The sequence below is a fragment of the Grampus griseus genome (assembly GCF_964374135.1).
Source record: "Grampus griseus genome assembly, chromosome: 15".
Classification (NCBI taxonomy): Eukaryota; Metazoa; Chordata; class Mammalia; order Artiodactyla; family Delphinidae; genus Grampus; species Grampus griseus.
Genome location: NC_139009.1, coordinates 78,380,046 through 78,403,669, shown reverse-complemented (window position 1 = coordinate 78,403,669; position 23,624 = coordinate 78,380,046). Strand labels below are relative to the sequence as shown.

Here is a 23,624-nt window from a genome sequence, read left to right as displayed (position 1 = left end):
GAGGACTGGACCTCAGGCTGCAGAACCTGGACACCCTCTGCTCCTGGAAAGAACCGCACAGTAAACCAGAAAGGACATTCTCACTGGGGCCCCAGCCTTCTGGCTGTAGGTGAACCCTAGTGGTCAGCAGGTGGAGATGTTGAGTTGCCAGAAAAAACACAGTGCCGATACTCCTGAAATCAGAGGTTGGGTCAACCCAACTGCAGGGCCTCGAGTATCAGTTCTAAAAGGCACTGAGGTCTGGCTGCAAGAGCAGGGGTACAAGGAGCAGCCGGTACGGGGGTGATCAGTCTGCAGATGACAACTCTGCTTTCCTGAGAGGCGAAACTGCTTTCCTCTTCTGAGGGCCTCTTGGAGAGAGAGAACAAGGGCGTGGGCTGAGGGTCTGCCTGACCCAGCAGAATCAGAGGCAAATAGTTCCAACTTACCTTCCCAGAGATCTACAGATGGGGAGTTACACGCAGAATCACCCCTGATGATGGCAGAAACAAAGAGAGGCGTGTGAAATCGGACCAGAGGTAGGCAGAGGCCAGCCTAGTGAAGGCCGCGAAGGCCATCGGTGGGGCAGCAAGAGCAGGCTTGGGACGGAGTCTCAGCCTAGAGGAAGGAGGTGCTGCCCAGGCCAGGGGGCTGCCATTGGAAATAGCGGGAGGGGGACAGCTCGAAGATCTGCTTGGGGATAGAATCGATACGAAGCATTTACAAAACGTGCTCGTTCATTTTGGGGAACTTGGAGGGACGTTTAGATGATGAACTCTTAGAAGAGCTGACCAAGGTAGTTTGAACAGACGTTTTCGTTTTCTCTTTCCAAATCCATTGACCCATAACAGAGCTGGCACTAATTCTTTCAAAACCAGATGTTCCAGCATCTAACTATTGAAAGTTCTCCTCAAGAGCTCCATGTGTGAGGTTTGGGAGAAAGAGAGCCTTCTGAACCTTTATCTGTACTTCTGTGCTCATCAAAGTGACTTCATTTTCTGCACGGAAATCAGTCTCTCTCCCTCCCTCTCTCTCTCTGTCTCCTTGTCTCCCTTCCTTCTTTCCTTCCTTCTTCCTTCTTTCCTTCCTTCTTCCTTCTTTCCTTCCTTCCTTCCCTCTTTCTTTCTTTCTTCTTTCTTTCCTTCCTTCCTTCCTTCCTTCTTTCTTTTCTTTCTTTCTTTCTTTCTTTCTTTCTTTCTTTCTTTCTTTCTTTCTTTTTTCTTCTTTCTTTCCTTCCTTCCTTCCTTCCTTCCTTCTTTCTTTCTTTCTTTCTTTCTTTCTTCTTTCATTCCTTCCTTCCTTCTTTCTTTTTCTTTCTTTCTTTGTTTCTTTCCTTCTTTCTTCCTTCCTTCCTCCCTCCGTCCCTTCCTTCCTTCCTTCCTCTCTTTCTCTCTTTTTCTTTCCTTCTTACCTTGATGGGATATCCAGCATCTAAAAGAGGAAAATAACGTCCTTAGTGGAGGATCATGTCCAGTTGGCCTTTTCTGCAACCTCACTCCCTGGGTGACACCTGAGCTGCCCTAAGGTACCTTGAGTTGCCAGAAGTAGCTGTAATAAAAACACAGAACACGCAGTTACATTTGTGTCTGCCCATCCTCCTGGGACCCTCAGGGCCAGGTCCAGCTTCGTGGGGCAAAATCTGTTCAGTCGTACAGGACCTCGTGCTCAGAAGGGCCTGTGCTTGGTTTGCTGCTCTGCTCTCACCATCTTGAAATTCTTAATCATTTTTGAACAAGGGACCCTGCATTTTTGTTTTGCCCCAGGTCCCAAATTCCATAGCCGGTCCTGCCTAGGGCATGATTTGGGACCCCATTGCCACAATTACTGCCACTTTGAGTGACTCCATCTCCCTACGTGGTATAGACCTGAGTGCAGCCTCACTACCTGCCTTGTCCTGTTACAGAGCGGATGACATCTGCTGGCTTTTCCTTAGAGACCGTGTTTGCTATCCTAATTGACTCTAAGCGTTTCTGCCTTGGTACCAGATACTACTTGTTAGACTTTTAAATCCAAGTTTCACTGTAGCTGGCATAAATCAGTGAAATACTCAGCATGTAGAAATGCTAGTTGCTTCCTAGATGCCTTGAAAAGCCATTCGACCTAAATAGTAATTTTTATCGATGCTCCATAATCAGTGTTCCCTGATGCATAGGATATTCGTTACAAATGCATGTTTGTGGTGTCATTATTCTGCATACTTGCTCAGGCTCATGGCTTCCAAATGTTGCTGTAGATTAGCTTGATTCCTTCTGCAGATGGGATATTTTACAAAAGGCAAGAACATAGCTGTTCTAGCTGCTTAGTCCCCTGGAGTTCTCTTAAGAAAGGGGCTCCTGAGCAGGTGCAGCAGGACTCAATCCCTGGGAATTTATCAAGTAAATAGAAGAAGATAAAGAGTATTCACATGTTGAACAAGAGAACTGTGTGAAGAGCCACAAAAACACCACCACCACAGAAACAATCACCTGGAAAGAAAGAACCTCACAGGTTGTCTTAAGAAAATCTGGTGTAAGTTTTCAAAACACCAGACCTAGATAAGGATGTAATTACTTGTATTGAAAGGAAATATATTTTATTTTATAAAATAGGTTTATTTTACTACTGGGTTCATTTTTAAATAATGAAATCTCTGTTACAACTAAAACATTAAATGTATACAAATTTTACTGAATTTCCTAGTTTTGATCATCATTATTGCACGTGAGATATCACTTTTGGGGTAATCTGGGTGATGACTATACAAAACCCCTCTGTTCTATTTTAATTTTGCAACTTTTTGTGTATATAATTATTTTAAAATAGAAAGTTAAAATTATATATATTTAAATATAGTATATTATATATTTTATATAATGTTATATAATTTATATTTTAAATTTTATTATTTTTTATATAATTTATATATATGTTATAATGTATTCAGGAACACATACATGAGGTTAAAAAAGCACATCTTCATTGCACGCTCAGTTGAGAGGGTGACTGATCTATCTTTGCTTCCCCCTGGTCATTTATCAAATAAAGTACTGAATTTAGAGACTGTCCTGCCCAAACCCCATGGTAGCTGATAGCTTCAACCACTTAATTCTTCACCAAGGGGCATCAATAGCAGAAAATAAACTCATTTTTAAAAATCAGGTTTTCTTGTCTCATGACCTAGAAAAAGAGGAATGATTCTAAAAGCAAGGAGCAAAAAGTAAAGAGAAAGGAGCAAAGACCTAAACTGAGGAATCTGCTTTTGTGATATTAGCTAGGCCCCAGTGTGTCTATCTTTTAAGTTTAGCACCTAAACTGAGTTATTATGTTCTTCTAATTTTTTTTTTTTTTTTGCGGTATGCGGGCCTCTCACTGTCGTGGCCTCTCCAGTTGCGGAGCACAGGCTCCGGACGCGCAGGCTCAGAGGCCATGGCCCACGGGCCCAGCTGCTCCGTGGCATGTGGGATCTTCCTGGACCGGGGCACGAACCCGTGTCCCCTGCATCGGCAGGCGTACTCTCAACCACTGCGCCACCAGGGAAGCCCTGTGTTCTTCTAATTTTAAATCTAGCTAAAACGAGTTGATTTTCCCAATGTAAGTTGCTTAAATCAGAAAGGTGGACGTAGAGACAAAAGTTAAAGGAAATTATTAAGGAATTGAAAAGATCAGATGAGATACTAAACATAGGAAGGAGATTTATTTATTTATTCACTTATTTAAGAAAGATTCCTCAGCTCCTGTCTCTGTGTTGCACACTGTTTGAGGGCACAAAGATGAACAAATTCCGACCTCCTGGTACTTGCCTTCCAGGCAGCAGAAGGACAAGAAACCAATAGCAAGTTGGAATGCTCTCTGTCCTCAAGTAGCAATAAATTCAATGTGGAAAAATAACGCAAGTAAAAGTATGAGGGGAGGGGTGGGAATCAGACCAATTTTTAATGCCGGGAATGTTTTTACTCTTGTAACAAAGGGTGATGGAGTTAGAGCCATCATAACTTTAACAGATGAACAAAAACAAAGGATGTGTTAATCCCAGTGATGTCGGTGAAACTGACCTTGATTGCTATATCATTTTAAGTTTAATTCTAGTCAAAGTTAATTTCTCCCATTTTCCCATTGCTAGTAGTGTTCGATTCTTACACTTACTATGTATAGCAGAAGCCACAATAAAGGTTAGGTCCTTCGACCCATAATACGGTGATCCTCAAGCTCATTGGACCTAATGCCCTCTTTTTCGTAGTAAATATTTTGTGACACCCCCTTGATTATCCTGAAATGAAGTCATGGGTAATATAACTTATCTAGACACATGATTTCAAGAATTCAAGACAATACTTCAAAGAAACAAAAGGAATGTGTAATAAGCATAGCAACATAGTAGGACTTAACGATGCCTCTATACGTGGAGTTGCTGTAGCGTCTCCAATGTAGACCAAAGTCCAGGCTGTGGACCAGTCAAAGCTGGGAGCATCACACCAGCTTACATGTCACTGACCTAAAGCCAGTCCCATGGCTGCCTCGAATTCAAGGGGGCAGGGAAGTTTAATCTTCCACAGACCCAGGTTGGGGAGAATCTGAAAGCTTTAGTGTAAGAGTCAGGCTCTGGGCTATCGATTGGCTTCATGAGTGTGAGCGCATGGCATTCAACAGGACACTGGATGTGGCACAGTCCTCTGCTGGGTTAGAGTGTCCCATGCATTGCCTGGCTCTGCCCACCAATGCCAGTAAAGTCACCCAGGCAAATGTGCCGTGGCAAGTTTCCAGCATCCCTCTCATAGTCAGGGCGGCCCTCTTTAAGAACCATTGCATCAGTCAAGCTCATTGGATTTATCCTCAGGCAATAATCAAAAAGAGGACAGTGCTATTTGTCTGAATATATTGATACCAAGGATATTAATGACAGCACAGAATTGGAAACAACATAAATATCTAATTGAATGGAAATGTTTAATTAGGTATGATTTCTCCAAAGAATATTATACAGCCATTAAACAGATAAATAGAATCCAAAATTGTGAATCGAAAATATCATTTATGATATCCTATTGATTGAAAGCATTATAACATTTTATGTAATCTATATAAAAACATGAATTTATGTGAAATGAAGAAGGAAATATTCTAAAATTGGTACTCATATGAGAATGAATAAGCAACTTATGGCTGTGTAACAACCCACCCCCAAAGTTAGTGCCTTATAACGACACGCAATTGTTAGTTCATCGTTTGTAGGTTGGCAGTTTGGGCTGAGCTCTCGTGATGTGATTCCTCTGCTGGCCTCTCCAGGGCTCACTCCTGCTTGGCAGTCCGCTGGAGGCTCGGCGGGGCAAGCTGGCCCAAGGTGGCCTCACTGACGTGCCTAGCAGTTGCTGCTCACCGTCACCTGGGCCTCTCTCTACAGCAGCCTAGCCCTGGACATCTTCTTTTAACAAACCTGGACAAACATGCAGTGTTTTAGGCCCACGTTCTAACTTTAAAGCTGTGAGGAAAGCAATTGATGGAGACTGTTTTACTGTACATTTCCGTATGATTCCCCAAAGGCCTAATCAACCGTAGAATATCAGAGGCAAAAAACAAAACAGACCAGCCACCCATCTGGTCCAGGGAAGGCAAGTAGGTTTTATCTGAAGTGTCACCTAAAATGGTTGGTCTTGGGACCACATTAAAGGCTGATGCCTCAAAGGGAAAAGAGAGCAGTTAGCTAGTTAAGCTGGCCATGGGGAATGGAGGGAGAGTGGTGAGTAAGGGCCACACACCTGCTGTGGGGAAGTGGAGGCCTCATGAAGGATGAGTCTTGTCTTTGGGTCCTTCCAAAGGGTTTGCTAGAAGTAGCTGGACCTTACCTTGCTGCAGCAGTTAAAGACACTCTGTCATTTATTGCGTTTTTGACAAATGGCTGACAAGTGATAAACTCTATGTGCAGGTTGTGGTTCCGGAACTGCTGGCTCAGTACACCAAGCAGTATGAAGAAAGACCCATCTCTAGCCTGCTCCAAAACTGGACGGAATCAGGGGGTGACAAGCTGAGAACCAGGTATGTGACCATTCAGGCTGCCAACATCGTTGACCCGGTGTCTTATTCTTGAGCCCAAGTATACAGGGCCTTGTCATGGCACAACTCACTCCTGTTTAAATTTTAAATATTGATATAGAAGAGAGAATCAACAAGAACCTACTGTATAGCATAGGGAACTCTACTCACTACGCTGTAATAACCTATATGGGAAAAGAATCTGAAAAAGCATAGATATATGTATGTGTATAGCTAAACCACTTTGCTGTACACCTGAAACTAACACAATGTTGTAAATCAACTATACTCCAATATAAAATTTAAAAAATATTGATATGTGGAAAAAATAAATGAATATCTTCAGTACTCATGCACTCACAAACCAACTTAAGAACCAGAACATTGCTAATTCTGTTCTTCCTACACCTGTTCCTTCTTTTTGGCATGTTCACTGTTCCAAGGACTTTACAGGTTTTAATCCTAAACACCCCATGAGGTAGGTTATTATTTCCATTTCACAGATGAGGAAACAGGCACAGAGGTTAAGTGTTTTGCCCAAGGTTACATGCCACTAGGTGACAGAGCTAGGATTTGAACCCAGATAGTCTGGCTTCAGGATCTGTGCTTTGGGTTGTTTTCATTGATTTTTTCGTATTGTCTTTAAACTTGGTAAATAAGGCATAATGTGTGTGGTATTCTATAGCTTCCTGTTTTCAGGTTCATCCAAGTGGTTATGTGTGGTTGAAGAGCTTCTGTCTGTGCTCATAATATTTCATCATGTGTCTGTGCCACAAGTTGCTCATCCATTTTAACCTCCAGTATCAGTGGATATTTGGGTTGTCTTTTTGACATTTTGAACACGCTCTCATGAAAAATCTTGTATATGTTTTCTGGGGAACGTGGGCAAGAATTTCTACAGGGCTTTCAAATTTAGTTGCTGTGACTCAGAGAAATACGTTCTCCATCACCATGGACACCCACACACCCATAGAGTCTCCTGCCCTCCCTCCCCACCACAGACACAAGTGAAACAAACATTTCATGAAACAATGCTCATCCTATTACTCATAATGCTCTCTGATATTTTTAATTTTGTTTTTTAAAAATACTGATCTCAATCCTTTAAACTGATTTCATGAGCCATTTTAGCCATTTGCAATCTATTGATTGAAAAACACTCCTCAGTAGCATATATGACCCAGGAGTGAAAGTGCTGTGTTGTGGGTGTGCCAGTGTTCAACTTTACTACATCATGTCAAATTATTTTTCGGTGATTGTACAAATTTATATCCCCACCAGCAGCATGTGTCTTATGGAGCTAACACTTGGTATTATCAGACTTAATTTTTGTCGATATAACATAAGAAAAAGATCTCTCACTGTGCTTTAAAATTGCATTTTCATATTACTCTTACAACCGAGTATGCTTTCACACATCTATTTGCCATTTGTATTTCTTCCTATGTGAAATGCCTGTCATGCCTTTTGCCAATTTTTCTTTCTTTCTTTTTTTTTTTTGGTCTTAGTCTTATTGACTTTTAGATGTTACAGTTCTCTTCTCCAAGTTTGTGGCTTGTCTTATATTTTCTTTATGGTGTTTTTTGATTAACAAAAATTCTTAAATTACAATTGAGTTTATCAATCTTTTCCATATCTTGTCTTTGATGTCATGAAATATACACTTTTTAAAGTTTGAGAGTTTGAGAGTTTGAGAGTTTCACCTTTCACATTTAACTCTTGAATCCATTAGAAACTTTTGTCTGTGGTGTGAGGGAGGGATTTAATTTCATTTTTTTTTTCTCCTGTAGAGATTGTCAGTTGTTCCAGCCCCATATACTGAATTGACTGTCTTTCCCAAGTGATGTGGAATGTCCCCTCTGACATTTATTAAACTTTTATATATGCAGGAGTCCATTTGGGGGCTATTTGGGTCCTAGACTGTTTGTATATTCTTAATTCAACAATACACCATCTCAATTCCACTAGGTTTATAATAGTATAATAGTATTATATGGTACTTATTATATATAATATTATTATATTATTACCTTTAAAATATAATTCAGAATTGTTGGCTATTCTGGGTCTTTTGCATGTCCACATAAGTTTTAGAGTTAAGTTTGTCAAGTTCCTCCAAAAAAAAAAAAGAACTTGCATACACCAAAAGGACAAATTTTGTATAGTTGCCCTTATATAAGGTATCTAGAGTAGCCAAGTTCATAGAGACAAAGTAGAATAGTGGTTACCAGGGGCTAGGAGGAGGAAGAAATGGGAGTTAGTGTTCGCTGGGTACAGAATTTCAGTTTGGGAAGGTGAAAAAATTTTGGAGATGCATATTGGTGATGGTTGCATGATCAAGTGAATGTACTTAATGCCACTGAACTGTACTCTTAAAAATGGTTAAGGTAGTAGATTTTATGCTATGTTTATTTTACCACAATTTAAAAAAATCTACTGGAATTTTCTTTGAAAGTGTATTAAATCTGAAGATTTGCAGAAAAATTGACACGCTTATAAAAGCGAACTTCCTCTCAGAAATGTTAATCTCCCAAGTGTCTCCCAGAGTTTGAAAATTTCTTTCAAACATAGTATAACGTTAGACAGATTTATTACTAGGTACACTAGAATTTTGTTGTTGTAAAAAGAATATTTTTAAAATTTTGGGTTTTGTTGTTGCTGATTTATTATACGCGCAGTTGAATTTTGTACAATATATAAACCTGACCGTAAAAAAATTTCTTTTAAATGTGACTATAGATTCTTTGAGGTAGACAGTCCTACTATCTGCAGATAATGAATTTTTCTTTCTTCCTTTCCAGTTATTCTTTTTTGTGAGAAAGTATTTTATCCCTGGTTTTAAAAAGAATTAATTTAATATTTCACTATTAAGAATGACATTTGCGGGCTTCCCTGGTGGCGCAGTGGTTGAGAATCCGCCTGCAGATGCAGGGGACATGGGTTCGTGCCTTCGTCCGGGAGGATCCCACGTGCTGCAGAGCGGCTGGGCCCGGCCGCGCGTCCGGAACCTGTGCTCCACAACGGGAGGGGCCACAACAGTGAGAGGCCCGCGTACCGCAAAAAAAAAAAAAAAAAAAAATGACATTTGCTAAAGTTTTTTGATAGACACACTTTACTTCCTAAAGAAGCTCCTTTTACTGTTATTTTTAACATAGTCTTCTTATTAGTAGATGAATTTTACTGCAAATGATTTTTATCTATTCTGATATTTCTTCTTTAATCAGTTAATATGGTAAATAACCCCTGCATGCTTGAGAAACTCTCAATTGTGTTTATTGATTTATGCTCATAAATGTGCTGCCTCCTTTGTGCTACTTTTGAGGAGTTTATTGTGCTTCCTCCTTTTGTGCATTTTGAAAATTATTATTTTTATTTGGAGGGAGACTTTGGTCTTCATAACCCAAATGTATTGAACTAATTTCCAAGGAAACTATTCATTAAAAAGTATAATCTTACAATCCTAATAAAAGACATGGAAAACACAATATATATAATATGGGACATTTCATATCTGTTGGCATGAAGTGAAATTTTAAAAATCTGCGTTCTGTCCTCCCCCCCCTTTTTTTTTTAAACTACTGCTCAGGTTCCTGTTTATTCAAACTGTAGTCTATCTTAAAGCTGGAAACATCAGATCCCATATCCTAGGACTGTTTCACTTAAGTCTCGCTCGGTTTGGGGTTTTTTTTTTTTTTTTAAGTTTTTATTTTATACAGTTTCCCTTGGTTTTGTCTCAGTTTGTCCTTGCACGCTCTAAAAAGTCAGTGAATCTTTTTAATATTTCTAGCCCTGAATGGGCATTTTGTGGTGCTGATAGCTTTCCCCGAAATTTATTAGCTGGAAAATTTCCAACATATAAGGAGTTGAAAGAACAGTACAATTCCCATCAGAATCAGTTCCATCCATTCAGGAATCGTGTTCCCTAGCTAGCTACAAATCATCTGCCCCTCCATTTCTCTTCCAGATAGCGGAGCAGGGCTTGTTTCCATCATTTCGAAAGCAAAACAGACTCTCGCCGATATGCAAATCTATATTTCTAGCAAGTCTTCCAAGATAGACTTGAGATGTGCCAAAGGCAGTATTCCAATTGTAAATATTTGGGAAGTTCCAGTCCATTTATTTTGTCTCTGTTATTAACCTCCAAAACAGTGCACTTCTCTCTCCCACACATCCCGGTTTTACTGATTCAGTCTGGCTGTGTTTATCTCCTTAAGTCCCCAAACCTTACTTACTCTCATTTTTATGTATATTAAGAAAAGCCTTTGTCATCCAACACCTTTCCACACACATAGTGTATGGGGCACTTCTCTAGGTGTTAACAATACAGCAGTAAGTGTGGGTTCTCAGCCTTCATGGAGCTTACATGCAAGTAGAGCCATTGGATGGCAGTCTTATTGACAACTCACAAGAGAAGTACCTATGAGCAGGTGGGGACAGGAGGAAAGAAGGGGTGAGAACTTCCTGGTGCCCTGAAATCCCTCCAGGTAGGCGGCCATTTGTATGGACCCCCAGAGGCTAGCCTTCGTCTGAACAGTGGGGGGAGTCAGTCATGGTACTGGAAAGGTTCCATGAGACTAGGTGAGGAGGCCAGGGCTTGGCTCTGATTGGGACTGTACTTGGTTCTGCAACAGCTCCATTCTGCCCTTTCTTGTCCCAATGAGTGCTGCCTCTCCCCCTCTCCTAAGGGGTTGACACTGGAGCCCTCACGGATCTCATCAGCCTGTGGATCCCCAGGAGACTGTGGAGGCTGAGGAAAGGCAAGCTTCTGTGCTGTACTTGAATGCTGTGCCATTTATATTATGAACATTTTCAGACGCTCAGTGAAATTGAAATAATTGTAGGGAACATTCATGTACTCACCATAGAGAGTCAACTCTTAACCTGTGGCTGTGATTACTGTATCACATATATATCCATGTACCAACCCCTCAACCCATCTTTCAATTCATCTTTTCTTTTGCTGGTGCACTTCAAAGTAAACAGCAGACATCAATATACTTCTAAATAATAAATAATTTGGTATGAGCATCATTAACTAGAGTTCAATATTTGGTTACAGGTTTTTCTACTTATGTAGAATTTACCTACAATGAAAGACACAAATCTTTTTTTTATAACATCTTTATTGGAGTATAATTGCTTTACAATGGTGTGCTGGTTTCTGCTTTATAACAAAGTGAGTCAGCTATACATATACATATATCCCCATATCTCCTCCCTCTTGCGTCTCCCTCCCACCCTCCTTATCCCAGCCCTCTAGGTGGTCACAAAGCACCGAGCTGATCTCCCTGTGCTATGCGGCTGCTTCCCTCTATCTGTTTTACATTTGGTAGTGTATATAAGTCCATGCCACTATCTCACTTCATCCCAGCTTACCCTTCCCCCTCCCCATGTCCTCAACTCCATTCTCTACATCTGCATCTATATTCCTGTCCTGCCCCTAGTTTCTTCAGAACCTTTTTTTTAAAAAGATTCCATATATATATATACATATATATATATGTATATATATATGTGTGTGTGTGTATATATATATTAGCATACGGTATTTGTTTTTCTCTTTCTGACCTACTTCACTCTGTATGACAGATTCTAGGTCCATCCACCTCACTACAAATAACTCAATATCGTTTCTTTTTATGGCTGAGTAATATTCCATTGTATATATGTGCCACATCTTCTTTATCCATTCATCTGTCAGTGTACACTTAGGTTGCTTCCATGTCCTGGCTATTGTAAATAGAGCTGCAGTGAACATTGTGGTACATGACTCTTTTTGAATTATGGTTTTCTCAGGATATATGCCCAGGAGTGGGATTGCTGGATCATATGGTAGTTCTATTTTTAGTTTTTTAAGGAACCTCCATGCTGTTCTCCATAGCGGCTGTATCAATTTACATTCCCCCCAACAGTGCAAGAGGGTTCCCTTTTCTCCAAACCCTCTCCAGCATTTGTTCTGTGTAGATTTTTTGATGATGGCCATTCTGACTGGTGTGAGGTGATACCTCATTGTAGTTTTGATTTACATTTCTCTAATGATTAGTGATGTTGAGCATCCTTTCATGTGTCTCTTGGCAATCTATATCTTCTTTGGAGAAATGTCTATTTAGGTCTTCTGCCCATTTTTGGATTGGGTTGTTTGTGTTTTAAATATTGAGCTGCATGAGCTGCTTGTAAATTTTGGAGTTTGTCCGTTGCTTCATTTGCAAATATTTTCTCCCATTCTGAGGGTTGTCTTTTGGTCTTGTTTATGGTTTCCTTTGCTGTGAAAAAGCTTTCAGTTTCATTAGGTCCCATTTGTTTATTTCTGGCTTTATTTCCATTTCTCTAGGTGGTGGGTCAAAAAGGATCTTGCTGTGATTTATGTCATAGAGTGTTCTGCCTATGTTTTCTTCTAAGACTTTGATAGTGTCTGGCCTTACATTTAGGTCTTTAATCCATTTTGAGTTTATTTTTGTGTATGGTGTTAGGGAGTGTTCTAATTTCATTCTTTTACATGTAGCTGTCCAGTTTTCGCAGCACCACTTATTGAAGAGGCTGTCTTTTCTCCATTGTATATTCTTGCCTCCTTTATCAAAGATAAGGTGACCATATGTGTGTGGATTTATCTCTGGGTTTTCTATCCTGTTCCACTGATCTATATGTCTGTTTTTGTGCCAGTACCATACTGTCTTGAATACTGTAGCTTTGTAGTATAGTCTGAAGTACAGGAGCCTGATTGCTCCAGCTCCATTTTTCTTTCTCAATATTGCTTTGGCTATTTAGGGTCTTTTGTGTTTCCATACAAATTGTGAGATATTTTGTTACAGTTCTGTAAAAAATGCCATTAGTAGTTTGATAGGAATTACATTGAATCTGTAGATCGCTTTGGGTAGTATAGTCATTTTCACAATGTTGATTCTTCCAATCCAAAAACATGGTATATCTCATCATCTGTTTGTATTATCTTTAATTTGTTTCATCAATGTCTTATAGTTTTCTGCATACAGGTCTTTTGTCTCCTTAGGTAGGTTTATTCCTAGGTATTTTATTCTTTTTGCTGCAATGGTAAATGAGAGTGTTTCTCTAATTTCTCTTTCATATTTTTCATCATTAGCATATAGGAATGCAAGAGATTTCTGTGCATTAATTTTGTATCCTGCTAAGTTACCAAATTCATTGATTAGCTGTAGTGGTTTTCTGGTAACATCTTTAGGATTCTGTATGTATAGTATCATGTCATCTGCAAACAGTGACAGCTTTACTTCTTCTTTTCTGATTTGGATTCCTTTTATTTCTTTTTCTTCTGTGATTGCTGTGGCTAAAACTTCCAAAACTATGTTGAATAGTAGTGGTGAGAGTGGGCAACCTTGTCTTGTTCCTGATTTTAGTGGAAATGGCTTCAGTTTTTCACCATTGAGAACAATGTTGGCTGTGAGTTTGTCATATATGGCCTTTGATATGTTGAGGTAAGTTCCCTCTATGCCTACTTTCTGGAAGGTTTTTATCATAAATGGTGTTGAATTTTGTCTAAAGCTTTTTCTGCATCTATTGAGATGATCATATGGTTTTTCTCCTTCAGGTTGTTAATATGGTGTATCACATTGATCGATTTGTATATATTGAAGAATCCTTGCCTTCCTGTGGTAAACCCCACTTGATCATGGTGTATGATCCTTTTAATGTGCTGTTGGATTCTGTTTGCTGGTATTTTGTTGAGGAGCATTTGCATCTATGTTCATCAGTGATATTGGCCTGTAGTTTTCTTTCTTTGTGACATCTTTGTCTGGTTTTGGTATTAGGGTGACAGTGGCCTCGTAGAATGAGTTTGGGAGTGTTCCTTCTTCTGCTATATTTTGGAAGAGTTTGAGAAGGATAGGTGTTAGCTCATCTCTAAATGTTTGATAGAATTCACTTGTGAAGCCATCTGGTCCTGGGCTTTTGTTTGTTGGAAGATTTTTCATCACAGTCTCAATTTCAGTGCTTGTGATTGGCCTGTTTATATTTCCTATATCTTCCTGGTTCAGTTTTGGAAGGTCGTGCTTATCTAAGAATTTGTCCACTTCTTCCAGGGTATCCATTTTATTGGCATGTAGTTGCTTGTAGTAATCTCTCATGGTCCTTTGTATTTCTGCAGTGTCTGTTGTTGCTTCTCCTTTTTCATTTCTAATTCTATTTATTTGAGTCTTCTCCCTTTTTTTTCTTGATGAGTCTGGCTAGTGGTTTATCAATTTTGTTTATTTTCTCAAAGAACCATCTTTTAGTTTAACTGATCTTTGCTCTCATTTCCTTCACTTCTTTTTCATTTATTTCTGATCTGATCTTTATGATTTCTTTCCTTCTGCTAACTTTGGGGTATTTTTGTTCTTTCTCTAATTGCTTTAGGTGTAAAGTTCGGTTGTTTATTTGAGATTTTTCTTGTTTCTTGAGGTAGTATTGTATTGCCATAAACTTCCCTCTTAGAACTGCTTTTGCTGCATTCCATAGGTTTGGGGTTGTCATGTTTTCATTGTCATTTGTGTCTAGGTATTTTTTGGTTTCCTCTCATTTCTTCAGTGATCTCTTTGTTATTAAGTAGTATATTGTTTAGCCCCCAGGTGGGTGTATTTTTTACAGATTTCGTTGTGTAATTGACATCTAGTCTCATAGTGTTGCGGTTGGAGAAGATACTTGATATGATTTCAATTTTCTTAAATTTAATAAGGCTTGATTTGTGACCCAAGATATGATCTATCCTGGAGAATGTTCCATGAGCAGTTGAGAAGAAAGTGTATTCTGTTGTTTTTGGATGGAATGTCCTATAACTGTCAATTAAGTCCATCTTGTTTAATGTATCATTTAAAGCTTGTGTTTCCTTGTTTAATTCATTTTGGATGATCTGTCCATTGGTGAAAGTGGGGTGTTAACATCCCCTATTCTTCTTGTGTTACTGTAAATTTCCCCTTTTATGGCTGTTAGCATTTACCTTATGTTTTGATGTGCTCCTATGTTGGGTGCATAAATATTTACAATTGTTATATCTTCTTGGATTGATCCCTTGATCATTATGTAGTGTCCTTCTTTGTCTCTTGTAATAGTGTTTATTTTAAAGTCTATTTTGTCTAATATGAGAACTGCTACTCCAGCTTTCTTTTGATTTCCAGTTGCATGGAATATCTTTTTCCATCCCCTCACTTTCAGTCTGTATGTCCCTAGGTCTGAAGTGGGTCTCTTGTAGACAGCATATATACGGGTCTTGTTTGTTTATCCACTCAGCCATTTTGTGTCGTTTGGTTGGAGCATTTAATCCATTTACATTTAAGGTAGTTATCAATATGTATGTCCCTATTACCATTTTCTTAATTGTATTGGGTTTGTTATTGTAGGTCTTTTCCTTCTGTCTTGTTTCCTGCCTAGAGAAGTTCCTTTAGCATTTGTTGTAAAGTTGGTTTTGTGGTGCTTAATTCTCTTAGCTTTTGCTTGTCTGTAAAGGTTCTAATTTTGCCATTGAATCTGAATGAGATCCTTGCTGGGTAGAGTAATCTTGGTTGTAGTTTCTTCCCTTTCATCGCTTTAAATATGTCCTGCCACTCCCTTCTGGCTTGCAGAGTTTCTCCTGAAAGATCAGCTGTTAACCTTATGGGGATTCCCTTGTATGTTATTTGCTGTTTTCCCCTTGCTGCTTTTAATATTTTTTCTTTGTATTTAATTTTTGACAGTTTAATTAATATGTGTCTTGGCGTGTTTCTCCTGGATTTATCCTGTATGGGACTCTCTGTACTTCCTGGATTTGACTGACTGTTTCTTTTCTCATGTTAGGGAAGTTTTCAACAGTAATCTCTTCAAATATTTTCTCAGACCCTTTCTTTTTCTCTTCTTCTTCTGCGACCCCTATAATTCAAATGTTGGTGCATTTAATGTTGTCCCAGAGGTCTCTGAAACTGTCCTGAGTTCTTTTCATTCTTTTTTCTTTATTCTGCTCTGCAGTAGTTATTTCCATTATTTTATCTTCCAGGTCACTTATCCGTTTTTCTGCCTCAGTTATTCTGCTATTGATTCCTTCCAGAGAATTTTTAATTACATGTACTGTGTTGTTCATCATTGTTTGTTTGCTCTTTAGTTCTTCTAGGTCCTTGTTAAACGTTTCTTATCTTTTCTCCATTCTATTTACAAGATTTTGGATCATCTTCACTGTCATTACTCTGAATTCTTTTTCAGGTAGACTGCGTATTTCCTCTTCATTTGTTTGATCTGATGGGTTTTTGTTTTCATTTGTTTTTTTTTGCAGTACGCGGGCCTCTCACTGTTGTGGCCTCTCCCGTTGTGGAGCACAAGCTCCAGACACGCAGGCTTAGCGGCCATGGCTCATGGGCCCAGCCGCTCCGCGGTATGTGGGATCTTCCCGGACCGGGGCACGAACCCGTGTCCCCTACATCAGCAGGCTTCAGTGCTTTGTATAGGGTTCCTGATGGAGGGGACTTGTGCCTGTGTTCTGGTGGATGAGGCTGGATCCTGTCTTTGTGGTGGGCAGGACTGCATCTGATGGTGTGTTTTGGGGTGTCTGTGGCCTTAGTATGATTTTAGGCAGCCTCTCTGCTAACGGGTGGGTCTGTGTTCCTGTCTTGCTAGTTGTTTGGCGTGGGGTGTCCAGCACTGTAGCTTGCTGCTTGTTGAGTGGAGCTGGGTCTCAGCATTGAGATGAAGATCTCTGGGAAGAATTTTCGCCGTTTGATATTATGTGGAGCTAGGAGGTATCTTGTGGACCAGTGTCCTGAATTTGGCTCTCCCACCTCAGAGGCACAGGCCTTACACCCGGCCAGGGCACCAAGACCCTCTCAGCCACATGGCTCAGAAGAAAAAGGAGAAAAAGAAAGTAAGGAAGGAAGGGAGGGCGGGAAGGAGGGAGGGAGGGAAAGAAAGAAAGAGAGCAACCAAACCAAAAAACAAATCCACCAATAATAACAAGTGCTAAAAACTATACTAAAAAAAACCCCCGGAGCTTCCCTGGTGGTGCAGTGGTTGAGGGTTTGCCTGCCAATGCAGGGGACACGGGTTCGTGCCCCTGTCCGGGAAGATCCCACATGTCGCGGAGCGGCTGGGCCCGTGAGCCATGGCTGCTGAGCCTGCGCGTCTGGAGCCCGTGCTCCGCAACGGGAGAGAGGCCACAACAGTGAGAGGCCCGCGTACTGAAAAAAAGAAAAAAAAAAACAACCCTGACAGACAGATCCCTAGGACAAATGGTAAAAGCAAAGTTATACAGACAAAAATTACACAAAGAAGCATACACATACACACTGACAAAAAGAGAAAAAGGAAAAAAAATATATATCTTTTGGGAAGTCTGAGGTCTTCTGCCAGCATTGAGTAGGTATTCTGTATGAGTTGTTCCACATGTAGATGTATTTCTGATGTATTTTGGAGGAGGAAGTTGATCTCCACGTCTTACTCCTCCACCACCTTGAAGGTCTCCCCTTGTCTAATATCTTTACTGGGTTTTGTATCAGGGTGATGCTGGCCTCATATAATGAGTTCAGAAGTGTTCCTTTCTCTTTGATATTTTGGGGTAGTTTGAGAAAGACAGGTGTTACTTGTTCTTTAAATTTTTGGTAGAATTCACCTATGATGCCACCTTGTCCTGGACTTTTGTTTGTTGGGAGTTTTTTTAGTTTGTTTGGTTCTTTTACTGATTCAATTTTATTACTGGTAATTGGTCTGTTCATATTTTCTATTTCTTCTTCATTCGGTCTTGAAAGAGCATACGTTTCTAGGACTTTATCCATTTCTTCTAGGTTGTCCATTTTATTGGCGTATAATTGTATTGTTTTCCATTCTTGTGACAGGTAGACACCTCGGATATTAACAAGTTTTCACTCCTCTGAGCAGAACTTCCGTGAACATTTGTATACAAGTGTTTTCATGAATGTGTTTTTATTTCTCTAAGGCAAATAGTAGGAATGGAATTGCTGACTCATAGGTTATGTGTATTTAGTTTTATGAGAAACTGATAACTTTTTCCAGTGTGGTTTTACGGTTCTACAGTCCATCAACAAGTATGAGAGTTCTGTTACTCCTTATCCTTGTCAACATTTGAAGTTGTCAGTCTATTAGTTTCAGTCATTCTGGTGGATTTATTATGCTACCTCATTGTGGTTTCCATTTGCAGCTTCCTGATGACTCATGATGTACCTTTGAATTTAATTTAAATTTTATTTAAATTTAGAGTCATTTTGACCTTCTTGTGAAATACAAGGAGGTTGCCCTTAGTGATTTTCCTACTTTTAAGATACTCTGCCTAGTCTTCTATGCTGGGTGAGCTCCTAGAGCCATGTGGCACAGTCATGCTTGGTAGGTGACTATGATAGGGTGGGTGGATGAAGTCCACTTCCTGTGGTGCATGCTGTTCACAACCTCAGGTGGACAGCGTTCTACAATAAATATCCCAGGAAAGGTAGTTTCTAATAACAACATTCACAGTCTCCATGTTTCATAGTAACAGTCCCTGGAATGACTAAAACATGCTTTTCAGTAGACTGTGAAAGTTCTTTACAGCTTTTGTGAAATAGTTTGAAACAGAAACCCAATCTTCTAAAGACTAGATTCAGAATAAGTATTGATATAGTTTAAATTACCGTGTAACTGGCATGTAAGTAACCTCCCATCTTACTTGTCTAAATGGAGGAGGATTCTCAAAAGCACTGTATCAATGCTTCTTAATATTTCTCTTGTGGCTTCTGATTAAGCAACAACAAGCTACGTGTAGGTTTTAAATTTTAATTAAAGAGAATCTAAATTATTTGGGTCTTATAATAACTTACTTCCCAAAGATCTGGGGGAAGGGGAGGGCAAAGGGGTAGCTGAGATATGGGAAACCCTAACTGTGAATTAACTCCTTAGTTAATTCTAAGTTCTAAAGACAGAAGTTTCATGGAGGGTTAGGGGGACAAAATCACCCCAAAAGGCAGAGTTGCATGATGAAAAGCTCCAAGAGTTTTTGAGGGAGATTTGGGTGTTTTGAGTCTGTTTGTGCCTAAATCTCTTAACTCCCATGTGCCTCAGTTTCCTCATTTGCCATATGGGGAAGATGGAAATTACTTCCTGCTGAAGAAAGTCACCATCTCTGTGACACACTCTACCCTGCACTTGTCCACACCCCTCTCACTGCCCTCTGGGGCTCCTCTTCCCTTCAGTACGGGCATCCCCTGAGACAACACTGAGCTTGAACGTGTTCTGCCTCTGTGACCTTGAGCAGGTTACTGAATCTTGCAGAGCCTCAGATTCTCCCAACTGTACATTGGTTAATTGTAGTATCCACATCACAGAATTATTGAGATTATTGAATAATTCACAGCAATAGTTAGCAATAAATACATAATGTATTTGAGAAATATTATTCATTGCCAAGTACTTTGTGACAGATATATTTGACTACTACTATTCATTTATAATCACTGTTATAACAAATGTCCAACAATGTTGGGTAAATTATTATAAACCTACTTCATGAAAATTATATAGCTGTTAATGAAGGAAGACTATGTAAAATATTAAACACTATTTTAATACAATAGTAAGTGGTATAAATTATTAGGTATAAAATAAGCTACAAGGATATATTGTACAACACAGGGAATATAGCCAATATTTTATAATAACTAAATGGAGTATAAACTTAGAAAATTGTGAGTCATTATATTGTACACCTGTAACATATAATATTGTACATCAAGTACACTTCAATAACATTTTTTTTAAAAAGCTAAATAAAATATTCTTTAAAAGATTAAAAAAGTCGTAAGTGGAAAAAGCAGTAAACCAAATTATCCTTATATCACAAGGATGACCACATAGAATAACTAGATCCAAGCATTCATCCAAAAAATAGTGAGAAGAGGCACAAAATACAGCAAGTAAGAGATGCAATGGGATGATTATGTGTACTTACACTACTTATCTTTTGGGAGGAAATTCTTTTTGAAAAAACAAACCCTGTCTATTTCTTTCAAATTGAAATTCGTTGGTGAGGACAAAATAATAATGATGGTCACTGTGTTTTTCCTTCAGTTTCCTGGCGTTTAACATGGACACAGTCGGTAATCTCGCCTTTCTGTTGAAAGCAGTCAGTTTTCATGGAAGGGTTCTTCAGCGGGGTTTGGTGGCCCGGATTTATTATAAGGTAAAGATACATTGTGTTATATTTTTCCTTTTGGTGTTTAAGGCATATTCTTGCTGGTGAACTATCTGCTAATGTAATACAGGATGTGTCAGCGTAATTACAAGCTTCTGGAAATGGCTAGAATTCCTACAAGCCATTTTGCCTGACAGCCTTGCTTGCTTGGAGGCCCTGATGCTAGTGATTATCTCTTGTGCGACATCTTTTAGAATTTTACCTGCAAGTGTCGTTTGGCTGCCGTGGGAGTTGATGAGTGGGGTAATTTTCAACCCTTATTGGAATTGAAGAGTCATTGTCTGTACGTAATAACGAATACATTGTTTTCTTGGCGGGGGGGTGCATCAGGCACGTGTGAAAATTAACCATTGAATTAGCCTGAGATGCACTCTATTTCCTATTAAAATTCCCATGACGTTCTGCAAAAACATAAAATCTCTTATCAGCATTGATAAGAAATCTAGAGGGAATTTGCATCAAGTACTATACCAATGGGGTTGGTTTGAGGAAACACCCCCGCCCCAGCAATATCTGTTTCATCTCCTAATCCCAACATGGAATAGACAACAAGACCCCAAGAGAAGGCTTTACTTATCCCACTTTCTACCCAGGCTCAGGACCTCAGGGCTACCACAACCTGAAATCAGACCATGGCTCCCCCTCTGCAAAGGAATTATGTTCCAAGAGGACCAGAATTGGGTCCCATGAAACTCTCCCCCTTCAGTTTGTCTCTTTTTGTATTGATTCCAAGATTACATCTCCCAGTACAACACAGAGCGGGAGGAGGATGAATGGCACATGGGGATGGGTAGTCTCTTCGGAAATGCTCTGCGGCAGAAGAGCCCTGGGAGCAGAAATGGTCAAAATCCACCTTGTGAAACAGAGAGACTGATGAGTACCTGCTGGAAGTTGGGCCAGGTTTGTGCAAACCACTCCATCCTTCAGTTGTAGGTCTGAGGAGAGTTCCTGCCAGATGCCCAGGACACATCCAGGTGGGTTTAAGTCTCTCCACATTCCCTGCCTTATCAAACATGGAGCCAGCCAAAGTAAGAGAAGGATGCGATCAAAGGCAAAGATGCACTTATAAGCAGAACTAACAATGGAGAAAATGTAATCTATGAACTAGCTTTCCAAGACTGTAGAAGTAAAGGATAAAGATGAAATGGCATGGGGACTTCCCTGGTGATGCAGTGGTTAAGAATCTGCCTGCCAATGCAGGGGACACGGGTTTGAGCCCTGGTCTGGGAAGATTCCACATGCCGTGGGGCAACTAAGCCCGTGTGCCACATCTGCTGAGCCTGTGCTCTAGAGCCTGTGAGCTACAACTACTGAGCCTGCGCGCCTAGAGCCCATGCTCTGCAACAAGAGAAGCCACCACAATGAGAAGCCCGTGTACCACAGTGAAGATTAGCCCCCGCCCCCTGCAACTAGGGAAAGCCCGCGCGCAGCAGTGAAGACCCAACACAGCTAAAAATAAATTAATTAATTTAAAAAAATGATGAAATGGCATGAGATGATAATCAACACAGAGTGAAAATAGTAGAAATACAACCCATGGATAAGAAATATTCCTGAAATATTCCTGAAAATGCTGGAACAAAAGGAGCAGAAATATAATAACCAACAGAAAAGAAATATATTTTTCTTAGTGTAAAAAAAAATCAAGATTTTAATAGGATAAAAACCATACCTGGATATAGCTTGCAAATGCAGAGTAAAGAGAATTTCATTAAAGCAACCAGACAGAAAATAATAGTTTACCAACAAATGGAAAAAAAAAGCTTAACTTAAATCTTTATTCACCATCTCCAAATGGAGTGAGACCTGCTCCTCTAAAGAGGAAACTCATGATCTAAGCATACCATTCCAAACCAAATTTAATTCATGAGTACAAGCAGTGGAAAGATATCTTCAGAAATCTAAGAATCAGAAGCAATTTCACTCCCATGGCCTTCCTTGAAACTTATTCACAGACCTACTCAATAAGACATGAAAAAGAATTAAAAGTAATAACTTGAAAATAAGGAAGTCAAGATATAAAAGGATCAATGGTCCATGTGAATCAGCCTACGAATAATTATGTGTTTTAAAAAATTAGTTCCAGAGTTAAAAATGTTTTTGGAAAAAAACATGAATTAAAAAAAAACCTTTGTGTCATTGGTTCTATAATAGAATGGTTCCTAAAATATTTTAAGGTAAGATAAAAAAACTAAAGTAAAGTAAAAACATGCTCAATTTCTTACTTTAATTGCAGGGTAGGCAAAAGGCATTGTTTTGTTTGATCATTAGAGAAAAACATAGGTTAAAATATATGTTTCATTACATTAAAAGTCAACATGATTTCCTTCCCATTTAGGTTACCACAGAGCATTGAGTGGAGTTCCCTGTGCTATACAGTATGTTCTCAATAGTTATCTATTTTATACATAGTATCAATAGTGTATATATGACAATCACAATCTCCCAATTCATCCTACCCCCCCTTCCTCCTTGGTATCCATACGTTTGTTCTCTTTATCTGTGCCTCTATTTCTGCTTTGTAAATAAGACCGTCTACATCAACTTTTTCAGATTCCACATATATGTTAATATATGATATTTGTTTTTCTTTTTCTGACTTACTTCACTCTGTATGACAGTGTCTAGGTCCATCCATGTCTCTACAAATGACCCAATTTCGTTCCTTTTTATGGCTGAGTAATATTCCACTGTTATCTATATATACCACATCTTCTTTATCCATTCCTCTCTTTTTTCTCTTTTTTTTTTGTTTTTGTTTGGTTTTTTTTGCGGTACGTGGGCCTCTCACTGTTGTGGTCTCTCCCGTTGCGGAGCACAGGCTCCCGACGTGCAAGCTCAGTAGCCATGGCTCATGGGCCCAGCTGCTCCGCAGCATGTGGGATCTACCTGGACCAGGGCTCAAACCCGTGTCCCCTGCATTGGCAGGCAGACTCTCAACCACTGCGCCACCAGGGAAGCCCTATCCATTCCTCTCTTGATGGACATTTATGTTGTTTCCATGTCCTGCCTATTGTAAATAGTGCTGCAATGAATATTGGGGTGCATGTGTCTTTTTGTAAAATTTATTTATCTTATTTATTCATTTTTGGCTGCACTGGGTCTTTGTTGCTGTGCACAGGCTTTCTCTAGGGCGAGTGGGAGCTATTCTTTTCTACAGAGCATGGGCTTCTCATTATGGTGGCTTCTCTTGTTGTGGAGCACAGGCTCTAGGAGCACGGGCTTCAGTAGTTGTGGCGTGCAGGTTCAGTAGTTGTGGCTCATGAGCTTAGTTGCTCCACAACATGTGGGATCTTCCTGGACCGGGGCACGAACCCGTGTCCCCTGCATCGGCAGGCGGACTCGCAACCACTGTGCCACCAGGGAAGCCCAGAATATGTTTTTTAAAAAGCATTTAAGAAATGATAAACCTTGTACTCATGTTAATTATCTGAGTTACTACCATTAGTGTAACCATTTTAATAGTCAATTCAATTAAATATTCATTAAACAATAC

General features: G+C 39.6%; 1 protein-coding gene across 1 annotated transcript in view; it reads left to right on the top strand.

The window, feature by feature from the left end:
• Positions 1-23,624, top strand: part of ACOXL (acyl-CoA oxidase like) — a gene marked incomplete at its 3' end in the record, with an annotated part of 366,752 nt that overhangs the window by 231,956 nt on the left and 111,172 nt on the right. Inside the window, 2 exon segments of the mRNA XM_082672845.1 lie at positions 5,879-5,988; positions 20,005-20,116. Of these exon segments, the coding sequence (XP_082528971.1) occupies positions 5,879-5,988; positions 20,005-20,116 (222 nt within the window).